Raw genomic sequence first — 22,460 nt, forward strand, 5'->3', positions numbered from 1 at the left:
TAGAAAAGGAAACATTTATAATGTTGTTGTTGGAAATGTAAATTAGCACAACTTATGGAAAACAGAATGGAGATTTCTCAAAGAACTAAAAATGGAACAATCATTCAATCCCATTACTGGGTGTCTACCCAAAGGAAAAAAAATCACTATATTAAAAAGATGCTTGCACTCATAAGTAGTAGCAGCAAAATCACAACAGAAAAGTTATGAAATCAATGTGTCTATCAGTAGATGACAAGATAAAGATGATATGTGTATGGATACAAAATCAAATCAAATACTATTTGGCCATAAAAAGAATTAACTCATGTTGTTGTTTTCCAGCAACATGGAACTGGAGGTCATTATCTTAAGTGAAACAGGTAAGACACAGAAAGACAAATACTGCTTGTTCTCACTCACAAGTAGGAGCTAAAAATTATGTACACACGAACATCAAGATTGAGAAGGTAAACCATGGAGACTTCCAAGGAGATGGAATAGGAAGGGAATGGATGATGAGAAATTACTTAATGGACACAATGTACATTATTCAGGTCATGGACATCCTAAAAGCCCTGAATTGACCACTATGCAATGTATGTATGTAACAATATTGCACCTGTACTCATAAGTCTATATAAATGAAATATATATATACATTTATTGAAACTTATTTTAAAACCCAGAATATAGTATATCTTGACAACTGTTACATGTACAACTGTTACATGTACACTTGTATTCTTTTATGTTGGACATTTCTACAAATGTCAGTTAGTAGAATTGACAGTCAGTTGGCAGTGACGCTCTAACAAATTTTTTGGTCTACTTCTGATCACTAATTTTTTGGTCTATTTTTTCTTTTCATTGTTAAGTCTTCTTGTATTCACTATCTAACTATACCTGTGGATTTCTTTACTTATTCTTGCAGTGTACAAGTTTTTGTTCTACATATTTTAAAACTTTTTAATGCCATTCATAAATGTCTGGGATTATTATGTATTCTTGAAAAATTGATTGCTTTATCACTATGTAATGACCTTCTTTATTCCCACTAATAATATTTTTTGCTATCAAAACTACTTGATCTGGTATTGTTCTCCAGGTTTCTTTTGATTACTATTAACATAAAACATCTTTTCCAATCCTTTTCTATTCAATCTACTACTGTCTATATTTGAAGTACATTTTTTAAATGCAGCATTTATAACTGGGTCTTTTTTATTGTATACAATTCAGGGTTAGGTATACAAATGTTCATTATACAGGTACCCTTGATGAGGTGTGCCCCCTCCCCACCCCCAACCCCAGCAGATTTGCCAATTCACCCCTCCCCCTAGGCAGTTTTGCCAATCCTTTTCTTATAGTATTAAGATAATTGTTCAAGGTCCACTTATGAGTGAGAACATGTAATGCTCAGTTCTTTGTTTCTGTGATAGACCACTCAGTATTACACTGTGATCATTTAATACAAATACTAATATGCTTACGTTTAAATTTACCCTCTTTTTATTTGTTTTTCATTTATCCTATCTCTTCTTTGTTGCCAATTTTCTTCTTTTCTGCCTAATTTGGAAATACATGAATATTTTTGTATTATTTTATTTTAAATTTTGTGTTGGCTTATTAATTGTGACTTTCTGTTATCTTAGTGGTTACTTCAGGATTTACAGCATACATTTTTAAAACACAGTCTGCCAACATGTAACAATATAGCACTTCATGTAAACCCATATTACATGTTATTGTGTCTTAAACAATTATTTTTAAAGAGAATAATAATTTTTTAAAACATATATTTATCCATGTAATTATCATTTTCAGTCCTCTTCTTTCCTTTGTTGAGATTTATATTTCTTGCAAATCAAAACCACATTGAGATACCACCTAATCCCAATAAGAATGACCATCATTAATAAAACAAACAACAACAGGTGCTGGCAAGGATGTGGAGGAAAAGGAATGCTTCTACACTGCTGGTGGGAATGCAAACTAGTGCAACCTCGTTGGAAGACAGTGTGGCGATTTCTGAAAGAACTCATATAACCCAGCAATCCCCTGATTTGGAATATACTCAGAGAACCCAAATCATTCTACAAAAAAGATACCTGGACACACGTTTGTTGCAGCTCTATTCACAATAGCAAAAACATGGAACCAACAATGCTGTCCATTGAGGCTGGACTGGATTTTTAAAAATGTGGTACATATACACAATGGAATATTATACAGACATAAAAAAGGACAAACATATGGACTTCATGGCAACTTGGGTAGATTTAGAGTCGCTCATACTCAGTGATCTATCACAGAAACAAAGAACAGAGTACCATATGTTCTCACTCATAAGGGTACCTTGAACAATTATCATAATACTATAAGAAAGGGATTGTCAGTAGTGGGAAACTGCCGGGGTTGGGGGAGGAGGGGTGGGACTGGTAGTTAAGGGAAACTGCTAGGGGAGGGAGAGGCACAACTCATCAACAAAGGTACCTATGTAATTAACATTTGTATATCTAGCCCTGAATTGTATCCCACATCTTTAAAATAAAAGAAAAAGAGAAAAAGATTTATATTTCTTCTGGTATCATTTTATCCCTGCTTGAAAGATTTTCTTTAATAGTTCATGTAGTAAAAGTCTATTGGTCAAAATTTACTCACATTTTTTATGTCTTAAGATGATTTCCCTTCATTTTTGACACATATTCTTGTTTCATATAGAACTCCGAATTGATTTTTTTTCTTTTAGAACTTTAAAAATAGTATTCTGCTGTCTTCTTACCTGTATTTGCTTCTGTTAAAAATCTGCTGTTAACTCTTAATGCTGATCCTTTATATTTAAAGTATTTTTCCCTGTCTCTTGCTAATTTCTAGATTTTCTTTTTAAAACTTGTTTTGAGTAATTTGATTATAATGTGACATGGTGTAATTTTCTTCTTCTTCTTTTTTTTGGTACCAAAGATTTGCTGAGTTTTTTTTTTTTTTTTAAGTCTGTAGTTTCATAGTTTATATGAAATTTGAAAAATTTTGACTATAATACCTTGAAATATTTTTTCTTCCTCCAAATCATTTATTTGGTTGGAGACCTCAGCTACACATATAGGTGGCCTCCTGAAGTTGTTCAATTCACTGATGCTTTACTCATTTTTATTAATTCTATTTTTTGTGTGTTTCCTGTTGGATTGTTCTTACTGCTACTAAATTCAAGTTCACAAATCATTTACATTTTACAACCTTGACCCATATTATCTTTCTTTATGAGATAGACTGTTGGTTGACTATACAGGAAACTAATCAAAAACAAAATTAACTCCTGGCCATGTCATAGTTCTTTAGAAACTACTAGGTCTTACCCTTATACAGATACTAATGGAGAAAATGTCATGCTCACCAAGGTTCTTCCTAGCACATTATAAACTCTGTCTTCTATCTGTAGCATGTCACAATATGGCTGGAATTCTTCCCTGATTTTCATGTTTTTCAAGCCTGATATCAGAGCCTCCCACCTTCATAATTCAGCAAATATATTGAGTCAAAATTCAATAGAGTATTGCATCCTTTGCCTACCTCTCTCTTCTCACTGATACCGTGGCTTCCTGATGGCCCAGTTTTTGGCTCTTTAGACTCATATGTTTGTCAAGATATGTATTGTGCAGAATTTTTGTCATCTTACTAGATGTTCTTTGCCCAAAACCTTTGCCCAAATTCTTAGCTTCTTGTCAATATCCAGAATCAGCAAATATCCTGCTGTAGTTGCAAAATGTTGCCTCTTCTCTCCACGATTCGTCTTTCTCTACTCTGGCCTTTGTCTACTTGGCCTTTATATTCCTAGTTGCCTAAATAACTCTCTGATGCCTTTAACCAAATCTTTTAATACTTTATTCAATGTTTCTAGTTGTTTCCAGTGGCATCATTTGTCTGCCACAAGCTAATCTATTTTAGTTGAAAGTAGAAGGTTTATTTTCTTATTTTACTTGCTCTCTTCCTAGGTTTTCAAATCTAGTTTTGTTTCCCAGTAGTTAATATCCAAGCTTGGCCTAGCCCTTTGAAGTTTTGCATGTTTAGCTTATAGGAGATATATCCATGCTTGCCTTCAGATGTACTTCAGTTCCATTCTTTGATGTCTATAAGAAGTCCATCAAAACAATTCAGAAGCACAAGGTAAGACTGGTTGTGCATAGTTAATATTGTTTCCTAGTTGATACCCACATTAATATAAAACTTTTCTGAGTCATTTCAAGGTGCTTTTTTCTTTTATGAATGTATGAATAGTCATATCAGAAATATCATTGCAATATTTGTGCCTTTCGAAGAAAGCTGAAACTATGCTCTATATTTTTTATATGTGCAATAATTCCAATAGTGATATGAACATACAAAGGATACTGGAAAAAAAAATAATTAACTGAAAAATGTGCTGTTGAATTTTGATGTAAAATATCTAATATACAAGATTATATTTACCCATCATAATTTTCATTGATCCCAGCAAACTGTACTGGATTACAGTGTATAAAAATTGTGAACCCCAGTGGTATAAGTGATATAGTAGATGTAATCATTATAAATCTCATAAGGGCTTTACAAGACATTTTTAACATGGAAACAATGACACCTCCCAGAAGGTGGCCAAATACACTTCCTGGAAATAAAACAAGTCCTAAAAAAAAAAAAGAAAGAAAGAGAAAAATGCAGTTAAAAATAATCAGAAAACAGTAAAAATATTTCATATATTAATACAATTCCCTCTGCTCTAAACATATAGCAAACATACATTTAAATTAAAAAATAGAGAGAAAACTTAAAGGCATGCTAAATATTGATATTTCAGCAAACCTAAACCTTAAGAGAATACACAAACCTGTGAGTGGCAATGAAATCATAGGTCTACTGAACTTTAGGGTAGTGATGGTGAAGTTCAACTGCTTTGTAGTAATGACATCTAGGACAAACCAGGAGCTTAATCCATGCAAAACAGAAGATGAGAACTATCTTATCAAGCACTATTATCAGCAAGCTCCCTGGATTTATAGCTTATTACAAGAGACATGATTATAGCAGCAAGAATTCAGAGATCTGTTAACAAGAATTGAACCAAGCTACTCATTGGTTCTTTGAATGGATGTGTCAATTTATAATTCCACAACAAAGTGAGACTCCAGAATAGTCATTACATGACATGGTTTTCTATTTAATCATAAGAAAGTAGAAACAGGCAACAAAAAGAAGCAGAAAAATGAGGAGAAGGAGAAAGAGAAGAAATATAGTTAGAAAATAATAAGATAAAATAGCACAGTAAGTTAATACATTGATGCTATCCCCTTTGCTCCAAACATTCCTAGACTTAAATAGGAATATAGAAGAAAAAATAGAATCACAACTGACTCCGAAGAAATACAAAAGATTATTAGAGTTTACTGTGTACATGTATATGGAAACAAACTTGATAACCTAAATGAAATGGAGGACTTTCTGACATCACACAACCTCCCCAGGTTGAAACAAGAAGACATTGAGATACTAATAGACCAATAACAATCCAGGAAGTTGACTCTGTCATAAGAAAACTACCTATGAAAAAAAAGAAGAAAAACCCTAGACCGGATGACTTTCCAGCAGAATTCTACAAAATGAACAAAGAGGAGCTAATATCAATCCTATTGAAAGTATTCCAGGCAATTGAGAAAGATGGAATTCTCCCCAAATCATTTTACGAAGCTAGCATCCCACTGATACCCAATCTGGGTAAAGATACAACCAAAAAAAGAGAACTACAGGCCAATATCCCTTATGAACATAGATACAAAAATCCTCCACAAGATTCTAGCAAATTGGATCCAAAAACACATCTCAAATATCACCCACCATGACCAAGTAGGCCTCATCCCCAGGATGCAGGACTTGTTTAACAATCGCAAGACCATAAATGTAATTACATACATCAACAGATGTAAAAACAAGAACCATATGATTTTATTATTAGATGTAGAAAAAGCTTTTGATAAAATCCAGCATCCCTTCTTGATGAAAACCCTCAAACACCTATGTATAGAAGGAACATACCTCAAAATAGTAAGTGCCATCTACGATAAACCCATTGCTAACAAATTGCTAAATGGGCAGAAACTGGAAACACTTCCCCTGAAAACTGGAACAAGATAAGGCTGCCCACTCTCACTCCTCTTGTTCAACATTGTGTTGGAAGTCCTAGCTAGGGCAATTAGACAAGAGAAGGAAATCAGGGGTATCTAAATAGGAAAAGAGGAAGTCAAGTTATCTCTCTTTGCTGACGATATGATCCTATACCTCGAAAATTCAAAAGAATCTGTAAAAAACCTACTTGTGCTGATAGAGGACTTTTGCAAAATCTCAAGGTAGAAAATAAATGTGCAAAAGACAGTTTTCATTCTTATACACCAACAACAAGCAGGCAGAGAACCAAATAAAAAGCACAATTCCATTCACAATAGCCACACACACAAAAGAAATACCTCAGCATCTTCCTAACCAGAGAAGTGAAAGACCTTTACAATGGGAAGTATAAAACATTGCTCAAAGAAATCTAAGACACAAACAAATGGAAAAAATATTCCATGCTCATGGATAGGAAGAATCAACATTGTTAAGATGTCCATCCTACCAAAGGCAATCTACTGATTCAACTCGATACCCATTAAATTACCAACATCATTCCTCTCAGACCTGGAAATGACAATACAGAAATTCATATGGAAATAGAAATGACCATGAATAGCCAAAACAATCCTTAGCAAAAGGAACAAAGCAGGAGGTATCACACTTCCAGACTTTAAACTGTACTATAATGCTACCATAAACAAAACAGCCTGATATTGGTACAAGAACAGGCATATAGACCAATGAGCAGGATGGAGATTCCAGAAGCAAAGCCTCAATTTTTCAACCAATTCAATTTTGACGAAGCCTCCAACAAAAACCACTGGGAAAAGGAGGCCCTGTTCAGTAAATGGTGCTGGGAAAACTGACTGATCACATTCAGAAGATTGAAACAGCACCCCTACCAATCACCATACACAAAAATTATCTCTAAATAGATCAAAGACCTAAATGTAAAACCTCAAACTATGAGAATCTTAGAATATGCAGAAGACCCCCTTATGGAAATTGGAACTGGCAACCAATTCCTGATCAAAACTTAGGTGCACATATCATAAAAGATAGACAAGTAGGATCTCATCAAACTGATGAGTTTCTGCAAAGCAAAAGAAACCATCAAGAGAGCAGGGAGAAAACCCACAGAATGGGAAAAAATATTTGCCAACTGTATATCTGACAATAACCTAACATCTAGGATCTACAAGGAATTCAAATGCACAGAAAGGAAGAAAATAAACAGTCCCTTTAAAAAAGTGGGCAAAAGACATGAACAGACACTTGTCAAAGGAAGATATACAGGCAGCCAACAGACACATGAAAAAGTGCTCAGCTTCACTCATTATCAGAAAAATGCAAACCAAAACCACATTGAGATACCACCTAACCCCAGTAAGAATGGCCATCATTAATAAAACAAACAACGACAAATGCTGGTGAGGATGCGGAGGAAAAGGAACGCTTCTACAGTGATATTGGGAATGCAACTAGTATAACCTTTTTGGAAGACAGTGTGGTGGTATCTGAAAGAACTAGAAATTGACCTTCCTTATGACCCAGCAATCCACCTGTTGGGAATATACCCAGAGGAACTCAAATCATTCTACATAAAAGATACCTGCACATGCATGTTTGTTGCAGCTCTATTCACAATAGCAAAAACATGGAACCAACCATGCTGTCCATTGAAGCTGGACTGGATAAAAAAATATGGTACACATACTCAGTGGAATATTATGCAGCCATAAAGAAGGACAAACATATGGACTTCATGTCAACTTGGATGGATTTAGAGTTGATCATACTCAGTGATCTATCACAGATAAAAAGAACAGAGTCCATATGTTCTCACTCATAAGCAGACCTTAAACAATTTTCATAACACTATAAGAAAGGGATTGACAGTAGTGGGAAACTGCCAGGGGAGGAGGGGTGGGATTGGCAGTTGAGGGAAACTGCCAGGGGAAGGAGGGGCAAACCCCATCAACAAGGGTACCTGCATAATGAACATTTGTATACCCAACCCTGAATTATACCCCATACCTTTAAAATTTAAAAAAAAAAAAAATTTTAAGGGAAAAATATAAAACAATCAAAATCCCATTAACACTAGATTAAATTATATAAGTGTCTGAAGACTTGAAAATAAATAATTTTAAAATGCTCAACAAGGTAAAAGTGCAATGTTCATAAAAATAAAATGTTTTAGAAAAATAAAACAAAAAAAGAATTAAACAAGCAGATTAAAAAGAACAAGTAACCAACCTGGATATTAAAAATATAATTGTTAAAATAAAAACTCAAATCTCAAGATAATCTTCAGACCACAAACAATGGTAAGTAAATTAATGAATTAGGAAAGAGCATTGTGTGATAAAGAAAAAAAGTGAAAGAATAACCAAAATGAGTATTGTATTTAAAAGACAAGGTGTGCAGTGGAGAAACTGGCAAACAATACCTCAGCCAGGTGGTCAAGGTCAAATTCAAAATTAGTCAGTCATGTGGATAGTGTTTCTTCTTGATATGATGGTAGTTCACCTCTGTGGTCTTCCTTGTAAAACCTATAATTCCAGTCTAATTATAATAAAAGCATCAGACAGTTTTCAGTAGAGCATCTTATAGAATACCTGACCAATACTCCTCAAAACTGTAAGGTCATCAAAAACATGGGAAGACAGAAGTCATTATAGCCAAGAGGAGCCCGAGAAGATATGACATCTAACTGTAGTGGGTATTTGAACACAATCATGAGATATAAAAAAGGACATTAGGTAAAAATTGAAAAAAAATCTGAATAAACTACTGACTTTAGTTAGTAGTAATGTATTAATTTTGGATCATTCATTATAACAAATCTAACATGCTAATGTAAGAGGTTAATAAAAACACAATAGGCAGTATATAGGAAATCTCTTGTACTACCTTCAAAGTATTTCTGTAAATCTAAAGCTGTTCAAAATATAAAGTTTTTAAAAAGATATTCAGTGTAAATAAGAGGCTCCACAAAAAGTTTTATAGCAGTTGTAAAAAAAAGAAAGAAAGAAAGAAAGAAAAAAGACATACCAGAAAAAATATTTGCAAAATTACACTGAGAATAAGAAATTCAGATAATTAATGAAATATTAGCCCTAGGAATAAATATATAGTTTGAAGTAAGGAATAATCAAAAAAAATTAACCTTACAAATGAGAAAACAAGGTAGGAACCCTCCATAACATTAAAAACAAAGCACAAATTGTACAAGCTGCTAGAGAACATATTACTTGCAAAAGAATTACAATTACACTGATATCTAGTTTTTTTTCAAGATAAAATAACTCAGACCAAACATCTAAACACATACACCCACACACACAAAAAAAATTCTGAGGAGTGAAGATAGTAAACTGTCAGTGGATAGTTAATATCTTCTAAACCATCCAAAGGGGGAAGAATGAATTTAAAAAATGAGTCCAATGAGAGAAGACAGGACAATAGGGAGAAAAAGAAACACAATTCAAAAGTAGTGAACAAAAAAATACAAATACATTGAAAATTATTTAAATATATCGGAATTCACAATAATAGTAAACAGATAAACTCAACTCTTTTTTTTAAGTGAGAAAGCAGGATTTATTGAGAGGACAGAGAAGCTCCAACAGTGGGAGGGGACCCAAAGGGGTTGCTTATCAACTCTTAAAACATTTTCAAATGGATATTTTTACAATGAAAAATTTGACAATAGTGGAAAAAATATGGATAATGAAAATGTACGCCAAGAACATATATAGATAATGACGTTGTATAAAATAAACGATGTGAAAATTGTCCATATTTCAAGCAGACAATTAAAAATCTATAAACAGAGTATTTTAACTAATTCACTGCTCTCACTAATAAAGACATCTTACAACACTGTAAAAGATATAGAAAGTAGGAATAGATTTGAACTGGTTACTTTTTAAAAAACATAAACTTAGAAACTAAATGTCTTCTCAATTTACAACTTAAAGGACAATATAATAATTAAAATTAATAATGCTTAAAATTAGAAGTAGACTTGAATATGTTGCCTAATAATTTCCTATTGAGATAATTTTTTTCCCTTTTCCTATGAAGTAAAATCTACCTACCAATTGATTTTTTAATGCTAAATCAGTATTTATTCCTAGACTTACGCATACTTATTTGTGATAAATCATTTTTATGTATTGTTGGATTCAATTTACTAATACTCAGTTTTAGTTTTTTTTCAGATTATACTCTTGAACGAGATAAATCTGAAAACTTCCTTTGTTTGTAATGACCTTGACAGAGTTTTATGTCAAACTTGCACTGGTCTCATAAAACAAGAATAAAGTCTTTCTTCGTTTTCTATTATTTGGAGGACATTGTGTAAGGTTTGTTATTTCTTCCTTTAATATTATAATAAGCCAGTGGTGAAGCCATTTATATTTGGGTTTACTTGTAAGAAGCTGTGTAACAATGGTTGTAATTTCTTTAGTGATATCATACTATTTAAATTTTCTATTTTCATAATTGCATTTGTTTTTCAATTCATTAATATTGTCAAATTTGTGCATATGAGATTTTTTCCAAATTAACTTTGTATTATCTTTTTAATATCTGTAGGGTCTGTGACAATGCTTAATTTTTCATTAATAATATAGGCAATTGGAGTGTGTGTGTGTGTACTTCTTCATCAGTCCAATAAAAAGTCTATCAATTTCATTAATCCTTTCGGAAAAGCAAATTTTGCTTTTGTTGATTTTTTTCTCTGTGATATGGCTGCTTTCCAGATCTTTTGTTTATGCTCTTATCCTTAACATTTTATTTAGTTATTTCCACCCTTCTACTTGTTTTGGGTTGCTCTGTTTATTTCAGTTTTTTGATAGTTAACTTTAGACCACTACATCAGCCACATTTCTTTGCAAATATCGCATTTTTCCTGTAAGCATTGATTTAGCTGTGTACCATATGTTTTGAGATGTTATGTCCCTTAAAATTTCCGTTGTGATTTTTTTTTCCAATAAAACTGTATACTTTTTAAAAATTTCCAACCTGGTGAGAGTTGGAGTCTCACTCTGTCGCCCAGACTGGAGTGCAGTGGCCGCTTCCAGCCACCGCAGCCTCAACCTGCTGGGCTCTGGCGATCCTTCCGCCTCAGTCTTTCAAGTAGCTGGAACTACAGGCATGCGCTACCACGCCCGGCTAATTTTTGATTTATTGTAGAGATGAGGTCTCGCCAAGTTGCCCAGGCGGGTCTCGAACCCATGGGCTCAGGCAATCCACTCACCTCAGCCTCCCAAAGTGCTGGGATTACAGGCTGAGCCACCGAGCCCGACTGAAATGCATTTCTAACCAAAGAAGTGAAAGACCTTTACTACAAAAACACTGCTCAGAGAAATCAAAGAAGACAAAAACAAATGGAAATATATTCCTTGCTCATGGATTGGAAGAATCAACATTGTTAAGATGTCCATCCTTCCCCAAGGCAACCTATAGATTCAATGCAATATCCATTGAATTACCATCACCATTCTTCTGAGACCTATAAACAACTGTACAGAAATTCATATGGAAACATAAACAACCATGAATAGCCAAAACAATCCTCAGCAAAATAAACGAAGTGGAAAGTATCACATTCCTAGACTTTAAACTTTATTATAAGGCTATAATAATCAAAACTGCCTGGTATTGGTACAAAAACAAGCATATAGACCAATGAAACAGGATAGAGATTCTGGAAGCAAAACTTCAATTTCTCAACCAACTCATCTTTGACAAAGAAGAACCTATTCAGTAAATGGTGCTGGGAAAACTGGCTGACCATATGTAGAAGAATGAAACAGGACTCCTACCTATCACCATACACAAAAATCAACTCTAAATCGTTCAAAGACCTAAATGTAAAACCTCAAACTATAAGAATCTTAGAAAACACAGAAGACACTCTTACAGAAATTGGAATAGGCAACCAATTCCTGATCAAAAGTCCATGCCATAAGAGATAAGATAGACAACGGTGGCCTCATCAAACTGAAAAGCTTCTGTGAAGCAAAATGAACTATCAAGAGAGCAGGGAGACAGCCCACAAATGGGAAAAAATATTTGCCAAGTGTGTATCTGACAAGAGCCTACCATCCAGGACCTATAAGAAACTCAAACTTGCTAAAAAGAAAGAAAAACAAATAACCCCATTTAAAAAAGTGATCAAAGGACACGAGTAGACACTTCTCAAAACAAGACATATGAACAGCCAACATATACATGAAAAAATGCTCAGCCTCGTTATTCATCAGAGAAATGTAAATCAAAACCACACTGAGAGACCACCAAACCCATGGGTTCGAGACCACCAAAGAATGGCCATCATTAATAAAACAAAAACCAACAGATGCTGGTGAGGATGCAAAGAAAAGGAAACACTCAACACTGTTGGTGGGAGTGCAAACTAGTTCAACATCTATGAAAAATAGTGGGGCAATTTCTAAAAGAATATACCTGAAGGAACTCATCATTTTACAGAAGAGATACCTGTGTACACATGTATATTGAAGCACTGTTCACAATAGAAAAACATGGAACCAACTGTGCTGCCCATCAAAAGTGGACTGGATTTTTTAAAATGTGCTACATATACACGATGGAATATTATATAACCATAAAGAAGAACAAAATTATGGACTTCATAGCAACTTGCAAAGATTTAGAGTCTATCATGCTCAGTGAGCTGTCACAGAAACAAATAACTGAGTACAATATCTTCTCACTCATAAGTGGACCCTAAGCATCTAGCATAATACTATAAGAAAGGGATTGGCAGTAGTGGAACACTGCTAGGGGAAGTGGGGGGTACATTACATCAGTAAGGGTGCCTGAGCCTAAGGGTGCCTGATAAAGCCCAACAAAATCCAAAAGACTACCCATCTGGCAGACTCAGTGGCTGAAGCCTGCAATCCCAGCATTTTGGGAGGCCAAGATGAGAGGATTGCCTGAGCCCACGGGTTCGAGACCAGCCCGGGCAACTTGTAAGGCCTCATCTCTACAATAAACCAAAATATTAGCCGGGCATGGTGGCATGTGCCTGTAGTTCCAACTACTTGGAAGGTTGAGGTGGAAGGATCACCTGAGCTCAGCAGGTCGAGGCTGCATTGGCTGTGAGTGTGCCACTGTCCTACAGCCCAGGCCATAGAGTAAGACTCCAACTCAAAAAAAAAAAAAAAAAGACTACTCATCATAGTTCTAGGGGACTATGCAGACAGATATACAATATATACAATATTCAATCACTAATTAAGATCTAAGAGATACAGCACAGAATCCCAGGAGGAAAAAGTAAAGTCCCAGCTTTGAGTATGGACTTCAAGTCAGCAGAGGCAGTAAGAGATGCAATATCTCAATTGAACAGACTGTAGGGCCAGGCATAAAGATTATCAGGGGCTGGAGGCTTACAGTGGATTAACCACTACTGAATTCAGTTATTGCTCCTATATCCCTGGTAGTTCCAAACATTATGTTGCAACCAAATCTGCCACACAGACTGATGACACTTCATATACTGTCTTGAATATTGTCAAAGCCTTCTTTTGTATTTCTTTGGCATCTAAGAACAAAGGTCAATTCTAATTCATGATGTAAAGTCACAAATGCACAACGGTGTTCTCTCAAGAATACCTACATTCTTCTGCCATTTGCTATAAGGGGGTGGGTAAGAATTTAATGTGAGTCTCATTACCCTCTAAGGCCCCAACTTTTCACTGATAGTTGATATTCAGTTGGCTAGAAGGTCAGAAGCCTCAGAGTCAATGGCTCTTACTTTGGCATTATCACACCTTCATCAGGAAGGATAACTGATAAAGCCCAACAAAAGCCAAAAGACTGCTCGTCATAGGGACTGTGCAGACAGATAAAATGCTTATTTACTCAAGGAAAATTGTCTCCCTTCTCTCCAATCAAAAGGCAGCCTAGTATCACCTTGGACCCTGGGTGTTAGGGCCAGTAGACTTTGGTATTTTACTTATTGTTTTGTATCAGTTCACCCACAGTGAGGGTAACCCACAAACCTACATTGAAGCTGAACAGCAAGCTGTGGCATACTCTCTACTTTGAGGTGCTACAAATTTAATTACCTCTTTGAGCTACCAGTCTCAATGACTCATAATTTGGTGGACTGGAGCCTCTGGAGAAAGGAGGCAGTCTCCACTCATAACACGCATTGACTCCCTAACACTGCTACCGTTTGAAAAGCAACTATTAACTTACTACTGACATCTTGTCGAAACCAAAGTCCTGACTCATAATGAGCTTGTGACTTTGTGAACTGGTATTCTCATTTTATGATGGACCAAATCAGTCTCATGACTATTTGACAAACATTTGTCAAATGGAAATGGAATATTCAAGACCATAAGGGTGGTCATAAAAGATCATCAAGTGTTTACAGAAACACGACTAGTAGTTCATATATCTCTCAGAAGACTGGAAATTTCTCTAAAAATTACTCTTGATTACTCAGGGGGATTTCCCAGAGGTATTATTTGTGATGTGTTATTCATATGCAGCCTTAGAGCAGTTATTTCTGCAATAAGAGTAATCCAATTAGAAAAAGTGAATAAAATTTGTCCCTGACTTTACTTGAAGTAATGACACCAGCTCATTCCTAGAAAGCACTCCAGTCAGCCTAATTCACTGATTTACATTGTTGTGGATGACAGAATTGCCTAAAATTTCGTCTTTTAGGCCAAGGTGGAATCTGCAATTGTTAATATATTCTGTTATATTTGGATTAATACCTCAGGCTAAGTGGAAAAGTCAATATAGAACCTTAAGAAGAAAGCCACCTGGCTTTTTAAGATAGATTTTGATAGCTAAATGATTTGTCCAAGTAGCTGGATCCAGGAGCTTAAGGGCATAGTTAAAGTCAATGTGTGAAGTGGCCTCATCCTGGTGTTTGGAGTCCATAGTTACCAGCCTTAATTAAATACTGTAAGAAAAAAAAATGGAATGGATTTAGTTCTCAACTTCTGTTGATTAATCAGAGTGGCCAAAAACATAGTGTGCTCATGAAAAAGAAATTGTCATTATGATCCTGGAAACTGATCTGTGCCATATTTTGGCTTTCTAGACAATTTACAGTCTAACAATGCTGTGCCCTCTTATAAAGAAAATCTGCTCAATAATAGGTTTATATTCAAAGTTTCTGCACATTTTAATATGTTTTTTATTTGGACCATATTTTATATGACTTCAGTCTTTCCTATTTTTGATCAATCAATTGTTCCATATCATTATACCATGTTACTATTCCTTTATTGGTTACCCTAAAAGTTATAGAATGTATCCTTGACTTTTTATACCCCAAAATAAATGATTACATTTAAAACTTTCCCATTAATGCTAGAACTTTAAAACATTTAATTTCATTTGCAACCTTTTTTGGAGAGCCAATTCCCAATACCTAGTAAAACTGAAAATGTACACAATAGCAATTCCCCTTTGTTGTCTAAACCTAGATCAACTTTACAAATGTACATAAGGATATATCAAAAGCCTGTTCATTACTGCACTGTTTGGAAGAATGAAAAATTTGAAGGCAACTTTATATTCATTAACAAGATAGTGAATATATAAATGATGATATATTCATAAAATAGAATCTGAAAGCACAATTAAAATACACTAGATATAGAGCAACATGAATCTGAAGAACATAATTTCTGATGAAAAAGAAATAGCAGAAGAGCATGTACAAAATAATACATCAAGTTTATTAGTAGGTTGTATATAGACAAGTGCATAAGCAGTAAAGATGTACAATAATGCCTGGAAAGGATGCAGTCTAACTTCAGAAGAGTGGTTACCTGTGGAAAGGGATGAAGAGAAATGGGTTAAGAAAGGAGTAGAGAAGTCATTTCAAGGCTTCTTGTGTCAAAAAATATTGATGTAATGATGGCAAAGTGTTCATATTTTTAAAATGTGAACAAATGTTATCTAGGTATATTATTCCTTGTATTTTCTGCTTATTTGAGGTATTACATAAATACATATAAGAAAACTTTATACAAAATTTTTGAAATGGCACAATGAGAAAGAAAGTCTACCTGCAAGAATAGTGGACAAACTGGGTGTTATCATAAACTGATTCTCTATATATATTGGCAAAAATTCAGAAGCTCCAATATTAAGTAAAGATTCTGTAGCTTTTGACAGAGCTAGGCATATGAACACTGGATTCTTCATCAGAATCTGAAATAGAAATAAGTTATATAACAATTATTTTATTGTTAGATGAAGAGGAACAGATATGCCAATCAAATGTTAACGGCCAATCTTCACAAACTTACCTTTCCCAAACTAAACTGGATAGATGGATTAGCTAGATTAGATATGTAATAGATAGTTACATAGATAGATTCAAACAGAAATCTACTATTCACCAATGTACACATTCCATAAAAAACAGGTAATATTTGGTCATTTTAACTTTAATTTGTTCTTCACACCACCTATAACTTTTATTTGTGGGCTTGAAATTTTGTTGGGAAGGTTAGAGAAAAATAGATATCATTAACCAGGTATCTAGAACTTCCCTTTACTTTGTTTGCCTACTTATTTTTGTATTTAACTAAAACCTAAAACAAAGAAAACTTAAACAATGATCAAGGAAATCTAGTAGAATTGTAGTCAGTATTCTATAATATTTTACTATCAGAATTTCACTTATATAAAGAATGAAGTTATTTAAATTTTGAATTTTAGTAAATTTGTTTAACTTATTCAGAAGCCTTGTTAAGATGTGACAGTTTATTGTTATCAATAATAGTATTATACTCTGCAGAGTAATTAACAGGATAGTAAATTAAATTATTATCTTTCAAACTAATTTCTTTATTTTTTTGGTTGTGTGTGTATGTGCGTGGGTGAAACTGTTCAGTGCTGTTCCATGTTTATATATTTTGATTACTTTAAATTTTCTTTTTCTGGTTTTGAACATTCCTTGTTAGGTGTAATCATATTTTGCATATTCACCTAATTCAGTTTCTGAGCATTGTTTAATTTTATATGGTGTGATTCCATCATATTTACCCATTCCCATAGTTTACCTTCAACTCCCTACTATCACAAACAAGGCTATATTAAACATTCCTGTGCATGTACCTTAAGGTCTTATGATAGAACGTCTATAGGAGAATATATCTGAGAAAGGGATTGCTGAGGCATTGGGATTTAGCATACTTTATTTCACTATTTCTCCAGATTGTTCTCCAGAATCATCTGTTTATACTACTACCACAATGTAGGAGAGTTCCATGCTCTTGTGTAGCACCTTATACTTGGTAAAATTCATCACAGAAATATTTCTGGTCTAGCATGCCTGTCTACAACTATGCCATTCTACCATTAAAAGTCATTAAATTTGAAAAGGCTTTACGACTGTCTTAACAAAATAAGTAGTGCTGCATGACTTCTGAAGCCAGATCATGAAATGATGAAGCAATATGGCTTCTACTGGGATCTCACACTCTCCAAACTCTTGCCTGGGAGCTCAGTCACCATGTTGTGAGAAAGCCCAAATCAGACTGAGACCATGCATGGATGTTCTAGCAAACAGCATCAAAACCTAATATTTGAGTAAACAATCCTTTTAGATGATTCAGTTCTCTAGACTTTGATGACTGTAGTTGACCCCAAGTATAGCTGAAAAGAACAAGCTCTGTCCAAATTGCATATTCATAAGCAAAATATATTTTCTGCTGTTTTTAAGCTACTGGTTTTGGGGTGGTTTGTCACATAGCAACAGATAACTAGTACATCCCACATTATCACAAACACTTGATATTATTAGTTGACTTTCAACATTTTTGCCATGGTGACAAATACAAAGTAGTACCACAATGCTTTCATATTTCTCTAATTTCTAATATAACTGAGTCTTTCTTCATGTAATTCTTAGCTATCTGAGATTATTTTTATGAACTATCTATTCCTATTTCTATAGGCTTCCTGAAATCTTGGTGCAGATTTGCCAAGAATTTCTTGTTTAAACAGTAATCACTTGAATTTATGTATCTGTCACTCAACTATTAATATTGTCTACAGCTACATTCATAAAAGAGAAATCCTTGACTTGATATAATCTAATTCATAAAGTTTTACTTTACATTTAATACTTTTGCAATCTTGTTTAAGAAACATTTTCCCACCTATATGTCACAACAATATTTCTTTCATTTAACATTAACTGTGTTGTTTTCTGCAATTACATTTTATTAATCTGGGAATCATCTTTGTATATAATATAAGATTAGAAAGCAACTTCATTTTTCATAAATAGAAAAAAAAATTGCCATCACACCTACTGAAACAATTATCTTTGTATTGCCTCTTTTTATTATATAGCAAGTTCTTAAATACAATACATAATCTGTTGCTGAATTCTCTATTCTGCTACACTTATCTATTTATCTGTATTGACAAAAAGCTATAGTTTTTACTATTAAAATTTTTGCAGTGTGTCTTAATGTGTACTAGGTCCAGTTTCTTTCTTTTAGCTACTCTTGCTCTTATTCTGTCATACAAATTTTAAAATCAGTTTGTTCTTTACTAAAAAAGATCAATTATTGCCGTAAAATTGATTATACTTGCATTGAAGTTATGGATTATTTGAGCAAGAAATCACATAGATGAAGATTATAATTTTATCCATTTACATAGTATATCTTTCCATTTATCCCAGTCTTTTTTAATGCTGTTACATAGAGTTTAAAATGTTTTTCATGAAATATTTGGGCATCTCTTAAATGAATTCCTTAATTATTTAGTTTTGCAATTACTTTTTACTTTATTTATATTTTACTACCCAATTTTAATGTAGATGAATATTCTTATTTATTCTAAAAGTTTATTTTTTGTTTTAGCTTTATTTATATTAACTTATTTTATATTGTACATTCAGATATTGTTAAATTAATATTTGTGAATTAGCAAGACCTACAAATATTTGTAGGTCTTGCTAATTCACAAATATTAATTTATTTAAAAATAATTGTTGAGAACTGGATATGAAGCTGTCTTTACCTTAATAGAAGTTATAGTCATATTTCATGATCTTATGTGAAAATTCTAGTCTGTACTAATTGTAATAAACAGAATATAAGACTAAAAATCTAGTTTTAATCTTAGCTGTGCAACTAAGTTTTGAAGCAACAATAAGCAAATCACAATTTCTCCATATCTGATTTTTAGGAAGTATTATATTACAGTAGTACAGGTCAATGAATTTAGAATAATATACAATAGCTCTTAACCTCAATTCAGCCATCTGTATACGTGTGTAAAACATGTATCTTTAAAGAAGTTACTCGTTCTTTTTAAATTATGGTTTTATCATCTATAAAACAGAAACAATTTCTATATTTCTATGGTTATGATAATTAAGTATATGTAATGGTTCAATACAATTCCTGGCACATAGTAGGTGTCCGTTAAAGCAGGGGTCCCCAATCCCCGGAGGACCTCAGATTGGTACCAGTGGCTTCTTAAGAACCAATCCGCACAGCAGGAGGTGAGCTGCAGGAGAGCACAGCAAAACCTCAGGTCAGGTCAGCCTGGCTTTAGATTCTATAGGAGCCTGAACCCTACGGTGAACTGCGCATGCGAGGGATCTAGATTGCAAGATCCTTAGGAGGATCTTATGCCTGAAGATTACTGCTTCCCCTTCTCCCTCCCCATGGCTGTCCATGGAAAATTTATCTTCCACGAAACCGGTCCCTGATGCCAAAAAGACTGGGGACTGCTGAATTAAAGTACACACATTAGTTTGATAATTTAGAAAATGAGAGGATTGCACTAGATTACGAGCTTTGTTGTTTCAAACTTTAGTGAAATTTGAATTATCTGCTGGATGTAAAACACAAACTGCAGTTCCTATTTCCAGAGTTTCTGACTTAGTAGATCTGGAGTTGAGAGACTCAAAGGACTCAAAAGAACTATACTTGCTATGAAAGAAACGCTTACTATATGAATTCCTACCTCACGTTCACTGTATTTTATAAATCCCTACCTCAAACCCCATAAGACTAGGCATATGTAAGGTGCCTGGTAGTAACTGTGACCGTAAAGTTACAAAATATTTGCCGTGTTTGTACTTAGAACTTTGTTAAGTTTTTGTTTGTCCCATAATAACCATGTTAAATGAAATAACTGGCTTCTTCTGCTTCTGCAACCACTGCTGGCAGTGTGTGAATGTTAAGCAATAAGCCCCTCCTGGACATTCCTTTGCTTAAATTATGGTAGGCTCTGTGGCGCCAGCCACTCTTCTGGTGGGCTCTGTGTCATTTCAAACCTGCTTGTATGTCGAAGCTGACTGTAAACCGTAGCTTATCTGACATTCCAGGAGGCTTAACTACCTCCCCTCCATCCATTTGGCCGTTAGTAGTCAATAACGGGCAGCTGAGCCCATGCCCGCACAAATCAAAAGCTAACCAACCAATCTCAAGCACTCCTGTCCCCTGACATCACCACGGACCTAATTGAGAACTAATTATGCAAGGTCTGTGGACTTCGTTTTCTACATCATGCCCTCTTCTAGTTAGATAATGTCTCAAGTCTAGGAAAAACCAGTTACGCCCAGCCCTTCCCTCGCAACTGTGTATATAAGTCACTTGCTGTACTAGGTCGGGGCTCTCATTCTCGAGCCGCTGTGTTGGTTTCAGTTTGTGAGTCCAGACTTGAGCCTGAATAAAGACCGTGTGTTTGCATCGGAGCTGGCTCTTTGGTGGTCTCTCGGATTTAAGACTTTGAGGTCTAACAGAGTAGGGCCAGAGAATTTGCATTTCTAACAATTGCTAAGGTGATGCTAATGCTGTTGGTCTGGAAATCATACTGAAAACCACTGCACTAGATAATTTTTGTGTTTAGCCTCTTTCAGATTAAAATGAACAAACTCATTTAATTAAGTCAATGTAAATTATCATAATGTTACACAAAAAAGTAAGAAAGCCAGAATACTTTCTTAGTAGCTAAACAACTCAGCGTTCATAAAGAAATGAAACATCATTCAGAATGAGATGGTGGCTTATCTTGTTGGCCACCCAGTAGTGGAAGTTCCATGGCTTTGTTTTGATTGCTTCAAAGTCCCAGATATTCAACTTCTTTCTGCCAGTTTATTGTGTATTTATCTACTTCTATTTTGGGTACTGACTAATTCTCACCACATTTACATCTCTCTCTTAATAGCCTTTGCTCTTTGATTTTTGGATGTCAATTTATGAAAGCCAGGTTTGTGTTTGTCCCAGTCTTCCTCCAAAAAGAGGAACCGACTGGATTAGTTACACTCTCCAGCACGGTGTCCCTATTGGATATTTTTACCAGATACAGTATTTCCTAGGTTTAGAGAAAATCTAAAGATTGCTCTCTTGGGCTCAAGTGCTGATCCCAGTTGTGGCTAGATATTTGGACCACATCATGCAGGACATGATAACCAATGCATAAGGAAACACTTCTGGAAACTTTGTTCAGGAAGAAACTGTGAGGATAGCAAACACTAAGAATACCATATATTCTCTTCGAATAAAATGTTCAGGTCTTACTACTTTGAAAATTAAATTCATTTATTTTCTTAGACATAAATATGGGGGGCAAAAGAGAAAGTCAGATATATAAATTTGTATCAAATAATTTTCATGTAGCAAACTCAGGCTCAATTCTAATAGGTGTTTATATACAAATGGAGAAATCAAATTAGTGCTATATAGTAGCATATAGTTCTATTCAACCAGCCATATCTCACAGTGCCATGGATCTTAGGTAGCCCTAGTCCGTCACAGAATTTGTCCAAACCAGGATTTTTAACCATTCCAGAAGGGGTTCATTCTGGTCTGAGAGTGTTTTACAACTAGGCTAGGTACTTCTGCATGTGCTTACTTAGTAGGAGTCTGAAATAAGAGTAGAGTGAGCAAAATATAAAGTATAAGGTATAAAAGCCCCAGAAAATAGACTCTAGTTTAGGACAGTGCTTGAGCAGCAGTAGGAACAAATGTTAGTAAGGAAACCAATGCAGAGGAATGCTGCAGAGAGAAGAATTTCTAAAGTCTTGACCAAGGTTCACTAAAGATTCAATTAATTCTAAAACTTTCTCTTTCATGCAGTGGAAGCGTTAATTTGTTCCCAACCCTAATAAAATTTGCATGGCAAGCCAGGCTCGGTGGCTCAGACTGTAATCCCGCGCCTTTGGGAGACTGAGGTGAGTGGATTGCCTGAGCCCGCGGGTTCGAGACCCGCCTGGGCAGCGAGACCTCATCTCTACAATTAATCAAAAAATCAGCTGGGCGTGGTAGCGTGCGCCTGTAGTTCCAGCTACT

General features: G+C 34.6%; 1 protein-coding gene across 1 annotated transcript in view; it reads right to left on the reverse strand.

Moving 5' to 3' along the window:
- SLCO6A1 (solute carrier organic anion transporter family member 6A1) overlaps positions 1-22,460 on the reverse strand; it is a 96,045-nt gene that overhangs the window by 25,518 nt on the left and 48,067 nt on the right. Inside the window, exons 7-8 of the mRNA XM_008059168.1 lie at positions 16,200-16,344; positions 4,447-4,642 (exon numbers count right to left, since the gene is read on the reverse strand). Coding sequence (XP_008057359.1) covers positions 4,447-4,642; positions 16,200-16,344 — 341 coding nt within the window. The remainder of the gene's footprint in view (positions 1-4,446; positions 4,643-16,199; positions 16,345-22,460) is intronic.

The sequence above is a fragment of the Carlito syrichta genome, unplaced genomic scaffold (genome assembly GCF_000164805.1).
Source record: "Carlito syrichta isolate Samal-C Ts95f unplaced genomic scaffold, Tarsius_syrichta-2.0.1 Scaffold303741, whole genome shotgun sequence".
NCBI classification, from domain to species: Eukaryota; Metazoa; Chordata; class Mammalia; order Primates; family Tarsiidae; genus Carlito; species Carlito syrichta.